Here is a 6,505-nt window from a genome sequence, read left to right on the forward strand (position 1 = left end):
CTACCCTCTTCTCACTTTGAGCCCCAAGTCTGAATTGAGGACCTGCGTGCTTAGCCCTGGTGTATTATAGAGAGAGGTGGCTGGGCCCAAAATGGGGACACCAAGGAGACCAGGGATAGAAGAGGACTAACCAGGGGCAGGCTGGAAGGAAGGGGGCTTCATCCCTGGATGAAGGGCGCACTAACCTTCATAAAATATGCACCATTGAACTCTTTAGGTTCTGACCAGCTGGATTGGTAGCTCTTTTTCCTTGGAAGGGGAGATATAAAAGGTATTGGTTAAGACTAAATCATGGGGAGAGAGGACGTAAGTGGTTTTTTGTTTTGTTTTGTTTTATTTGCAGTGTGTGCTGCCATTATCATGGCCGTCATTAGCATTTATTAACAGCGTACTTTTATTGAGTCCTTATTTTAAACCGAGCACTGTGATGGAGTCTTTTGAGGATGCTTTTCTTAAGACGAACAGGACCTTTTATGAAATTTAAAAAGGACCCAACCTTCCTGCTTGGAGTGGAGTTGTGGTGAACATGAATCATGAGGAGCCAGGTATGAAGTGTTGAACAGAATTAAAATTATATGGCATTCCAGGGGAGAGAAAATACTCTCTCTCACCTGGGGAGATGTGAAGTGGCTTCATTAAGGGTATGGTATTTTATCTGAGCTGCAGGCATTCCTGATGCAAGTACCTAGGGTTTGGAACCCTACCCGGCAGCATCCAAGGCCAGGAGTGGGATGGCTTTGAGGACAATCAAGTCTGTCCCCAGAGATAGATTCAACCCAGAATGTGGGGATGTTGGTTGAGGAAGAGGGTGTAGCAGAGTAGTTTAGAAATTGGGATGCATGAGGGTTAAGGATTTGAGGAACTGGGGGTGCATGGGGCTCTCAGAGGTCATCCCTTTGTCACAGGCTATTAGCACAGGCCATAGATTCCTATGAGTTCACCTTTTCCTCTTGTACCCTCTCTAGAAGGTCTGCAGATAAAGCTAATTTGCATCTGCTTTTTTTTTGGTTCTGCCTTTAGGTGAGAGTTTATGCCCCTCAGCAGTCTGTGCGAGGGCCCAAGAAGGGACCTGGAAATTATTTATGGAGTAATGAGAAGACTCCCTGGCCATGGTAACCCAAGACAATGAGGTCTGTGTTCTTTAAGCCTTCTGTATGTAGAGCCTTCCCCTGGTTATCCCATTCCCAGAACAAAGACCCTGAAAGGGGTCTTTGCTATCGTAGCCCACAGGATAAAGCCTTCACTCCAAATAGTTTTCTTAGGGCTCCCTTCATGTCCTTGTTCCTCAGGCAGTAGATGAAGGGATTCAGCATGGGTGTGACCACCATATACATCACTGAAGCCAATGATTCCTTATCAGCTGAGTGGGAGGACGAGGGATTCAGGTAGACCCCTGTAATGGTCCCGTAGAAGAGGAGGACTACAGTGAGGTGAGAGCCACAGGTGGAAAAGGCCTTTTGTTTGCCTCGGGCAGATGGGACCTTGAGCACAGCAGATACAATGCGGGTGTAGGACACGAGAATGCCAAGAAAGGGGATGAGGACAATCAAGCCCCCCACCAGCAGAATCATGAGCTGGTTGAGCTGGGTGTTAGAACAGGAGAGCTGGAGCAGGGGAATGAGGTCACAGAAGAAGTAAGGGATGGCGTTGCTGGCACAGAACTCCAGCCGGGCCATGAGGACAGTATGTAGCAGGGAGTGGAGGCTGGCAATGAGCCAGGAGCTTCCTAGCATCAGGGCACAGATTTGCAGACTCATCATGGTGGAGTAGTGCAGGGGGTGACAGATGGCCACGTAGCGGTCATAAGCCATTGCTGTCAGGAGAAAGTTGTCCATGTTGGCAAGCAAAATGCAGAAGTAGATCTGAGTTAGGCAGCCGCCATAGGAAATGGACCGAGTCTGCATCTGAATGTTCACAAGCATCTTGGGGACTGTGGCAGAGATGAAGCAGAAATCCACCAGGGAAAGGTTGCTGAGGAAGAAGTACATGGGCGTGTGGAGGTGGGAGTCTGAGCCAATGGCCAGGATGATGAGCAAGTTCCCAGCTGCCCCGACCAGGTACATGACAAGGAAGAGCCCAAAGATCAGCTCCTGCCTTTCAGGCTGGCTGGAGAGCCCTAGGAGGATGAACTCAGAGATGCTTGTGTGGTTTTCTCCCTCCATGATTGGCTGGTCCTGCTGGGAGATCCAGACCAGGCAGAGGCTATAGGGAATGGGGGATGGGACCCATGCCTCCCTTCTTCCCTCATACAGCCCCTCAACTCACATCTGGCTAACTCACATCTCTCTGTTCATTTGGACACTGAACGCTCTCCACCTACCAAAGGTAGTGGCCAAAGAACGCTCTCCACCTACCAAAGGAAAAGCTTCAACCAGGGAGTCTTCAGGCCCCAACAGACCCTGAAGTCAGGGTTTTAATTATTTCACTGCAAAAATACTGCTGATCCTGAACTTGCAAAGCCCCATATGCCATCCCTCTAAGGAGAATCCTTGTGACATATGACCATGTACTCAGTGGTGCTAACAAACAAGGAGTACTTAGGGTGTTTTGCCCCCCGCCCCCCCCCCAGCCCCCTGCCCAGACTCTATCGTACTCTCATTCTTTGATTTGAACAACTCATGTCTCACTATTAAGTAAAGAACTATAGAAATACAATTTCTTCTTACTCCCAGTAAGGTTGCCATCTGAAGGCCCTTTCTCTACAGAATTCTGGAACCACAGTGGCACATATATAGAACCAGAGGGTCTTATTTGTACATACCCTTCTTCCCCTCAAATACTTTGTCTTCTTTTATTTTCCCCAGTCACATACAGCCCAGGGCTTAGTCCCGGCTGCCACTTGTCATAGGCTCTGGGTCATTTTGGTCCTGGTGATGATGATGTGAATGAAGTACGTCAGGACAAACCTGGACAGAAGAGCCTGCTGACTGGGACAGCACAGCCAGCCCTTCCGTCTGGGCTTATCCAGGAGGGGGATTTGCCTCTGGAGGGTAAGAGTTGCCCCTGCAGATAACAAAGAGAAACTACAAGTGTAACATCGCTCAAAGGAATGGAGTGGGCAAAAAAGAAACGACAGGAACACATTAAACTGGAGTTCATAATAGTTCATTGTGAGCTCAGCTGAAGTTTCATTAGATATATCACTTATTTTCCACTGCTTCACAAGACATAGTAGATCACAAAGAGGGATGGTGGGGAGAGAAAGAGCTTGAGTCAGTGTGCTGAGCGGGGATGGGGGAAGAGCTGAGGGGGGAAATCAGTCTGGAAAAGCCATGGGGGCAGGGTTATGGCCCACCATGAACTGGGCAGGGAGTGACAAGGGGAAAACCGTCTTGGGAGATTGCCTTACTCCACCGCACCATTTTGCTGAGGTGGAGCCTGCTTGGAGCTAAGGGACTTACCAGTGCATGTGGGGAGGGTAAAGGAGGGATGGAGATTTTGACTATGCCGTAGCGTTGTTTAGAGCTATTCCTTAGTGTGGAAGATAAACGTGCTCCTTTAGTTTCACTGCTTTGATTTTCTCCAAAAGACCTAAGAAATGCCACCAGGTGAACTTAGCCTCAGGACATCTGTGTAAATGGGTCAGGCCTCCCTGGAGTGGCCAGTGCTGGGGTAGGAGGAGGGGGCCTGTGGAGCAGGTGGAATGGGGCAGGAATATGGTGGGAGAGGGTCACCCGTACTGGGAGAGGTCCATTATGAGACTGGGAGCTGTGGTGGGTGTAGCAGCAAAAGCACTGTCCCTTCCTTGACTAGTACTCCTTTCAAACCAAAGTGACACCAGCCTCTTTTCCTTCCAATCCTCTACTTCTCAGAGATGTGGGAGAAGAAAAATTTCTTGTTACTACTTCTCCCTGGTTAGGAAAGTACTCTTCCCAAGTATTCCCTGTTTGAAGAAGACCCACGCTAAGATTGAGTCTAACTTAAAATGAAAAGGATTTTTCTCCCGGCTTCTGGATCATTCCTGTCAGCACACAGAAATCACTGAGTTTTAAAAATCCATCCTTGACCCACATTCCTCTCTGGCTGTCAGCTCACTTCTCTACTCTCCCTTTCCACAAAAGTCCTCAAACTGTGGGCAGTACACAAACCCCAGTTTCCTTCTTCCTGTTTGCTCGTGAAGCCCCCTTCTCAGGCTTCTCCCCAATCCCTGAAACTTCCGTGGCCACCAAACTACCATGACCACATCTGAGGTTGGTTCTCAGGCGCCATCATACTAAAACCAACAAGGTGCAGGGGCACCTGGGTGGCTCAGTGGGTTAAGGCCTCTGCCTTCGGCTTGGGTCATGATCCCAGGGTCCTGGGATTGAGCCCCGCATCGGGCTCTCTGCTCGGCAGGGAGCCTACTTCCTCCTCTCTCTCTGCCTGCCTCTCTGCCTACTTGTGAATTCTGTCTGTCAAATAATTAATTAAATAATAGAAATCTAAAAAAAAAAAAACAACCCCAACAAGGTGCAGTTAGTAGGGTTGGTCACTTCCATTTTTGGAAATGCATTCCCAGCTGGACTTTTTTTTTTTTAAGATTTTATTTATTCACTTGACAGACAGAGATCACAAGTAGGCAGAGAGGCAGGCAGAGAGAGAGAGGAGCAAGCAGGCTCCCTGCTGAGCAGAGAGAGCCTGACGCAACGCGGGGCTCGATCCCACGATCCTGGGATCATGACCTGAGCTGAAGGCAGAGGCTTTAACCCACTGAGCCACCCAGGCACCCCTCCCAACTGGATTTTAAGCACAGTTTTTTTGTGGCATCTCTCCTGTCTTGCTGGTTTCTTGCTCTCAGTCCTCCTCATTCTTCTGAAAGCTCATAAGGGCAGGAGCTTTATTTTAATGTATTGCTATATCCCTAGTTTCTAGAATCATGCCTGGACTAAAGGAGACACTCAGTGTTTTTATGCTTTTGTTGAATGAAGGGATAACTGCTTTTCATATTCCTCTTTGTGACCACACATCTTTGAGATTGGGTGAGACCTTAAAGATAGTCCTCCCTCACCTGATACCAACCTTGTGTCTCCCAAACATCATTCACATTTACTTATCATCTGTTTTATTGTTTCATTAACACTCTTATTTAACTCACTAATTTTGTCAATTGCAATGAATTTATTAAAAGTAAAAATTTGTACCCCACGATACTTAAGAAATTAAGAAATTAAGAATTTTAGCCAGATACCATTACCTGTAGGGAATTCTGAGTCTGAAACCCACTTTTCCTTGGTTAAAAAAGGAGAGGGGTGCCTGGTTGGCTCAGTGTTTAAGCTGCTGCCTTCAGCTCAGGTCATGATCCCAGGGTCTTGGGATCGAGTCCCACATCGGGCTCCTTGCTCAGTGGGGAGCCTGCTTCTCTCCCTGCCTCTGCCTGCCACTCTGCCTGCTTGTGCACTCGCTCTCTCTCTCTCTCTCTCTGACAAATAAATAAACAACTAAAATCTCTAAATAACCCCACCAAAAAAAAAAAAAAAAAAAAAAAGGAGACTATAAAGTGCAAGGGAGGAGTTAGGGAAATAGCACCTGAGGATTTCTCTGAGAGGGGTCAGAAGAGTTGAGGGAGAACTCAAAATGCAATCGCTTTCTCACCATGTGATTTGATGCTACTTGTCTCCATCTCTGTAAACCACCTAATGTCATCACTCAGACCTCCATAGGTACGGGCTCCATGCTACACTAACCTATACATACCTGAATCCAGGCACCTATTTGTTGGGATCTGATCCTTGGGCAGCCAGCACACAGACTGGCCTTGTGTTCTGCTTCAGCGGCAGTCCTCCACCTTTCTCTGGTGATCATGACAACTCTGCCATTTGTGTTGGCTTAAATACGGGACCTGTTTTCTGAGAGCCCAAGGGCTGGAGAAAATGCTTGTCTTTGACTTTGGAGTCCTCATGTTTAGTTTTATTCAGTGACTGAGCCATAATGAGCTTCGCTTAAATGATTGAGAAGGGGAAACAAGTTAAAATATAGATAATAAAGTAAAAACAAATGATGTAGAAAAAGAAAATTAATTTAAGCAGAAATCTGATCATTGATTCTTTGAAAAAGAGTTAATAAGCAATTTTGATAAACAGATGAGAATGAAAATGAGAATGAGGCCAGGATTTGGAAAATTTAATAGCTAATACAAAAGATTCAAATTTAAGTTGACTATTATTTTCAATTAGAGGCTAATACATCTTATCATATAAAATAGAGGACTACTCACAAATATGCTCCGTAGCCCCATAGGTGCAAAAAGAATTAGAGAGCATGAACATAACACTAAAAGAGAAAGAAATACAAGCTTATAAAATAGTCTGACTCCAATGAAGAAAATATTTAAGCTTTCTAAGGACCAATTCAATAATAAAAAGTATAAAAACAAAGTTATGGTGTAATTATCTGTAAAGTGGATTAGTAATCTCCGCGTACAGGGGTTGTTACAAACATTAAGTGAGGAAATACCCATAATGTGCATAGAACAATGCCTTGTAAGCAGTTGGCACCCAGTTAACTTGGCTATTGTAATTCAGTCATT

General features: G+C 46.2%; 1 protein-coding gene across 1 annotated transcript; it reads right to left on the bottom strand.

The window, feature by feature from the left end:
* Positions 1 to 1,214: 1,214 nt before the first annotated feature.
* On the bottom strand, positions 1,215 to 2,162 carry LOC132027275 (putative olfactory receptor 1F12P). Its single transcript, XM_059416026.1, has one exon. The coding sequence runs from the start codon at positions 2,160 to 2,162 to the stop codon at positions 1,215 to 1,217; it is 948 nt and encodes a 315-aa protein (XP_059272009.1).
* Between the last annotated feature and the right edge of the window lie 4,343 nt (positions 2,163 to 6,505).

The sequence above is a fragment of the Mustela nigripes genome, chromosome 11, assembly GCF_022355385.1.
Source record: "Mustela nigripes isolate SB6536 chromosome 11, MUSNIG.SB6536, whole genome shotgun sequence".
Lineage (NCBI taxonomy): Eukaryota > Metazoa > Chordata > Mammalia > Carnivora > Mustelidae > Mustela > Mustela nigripes.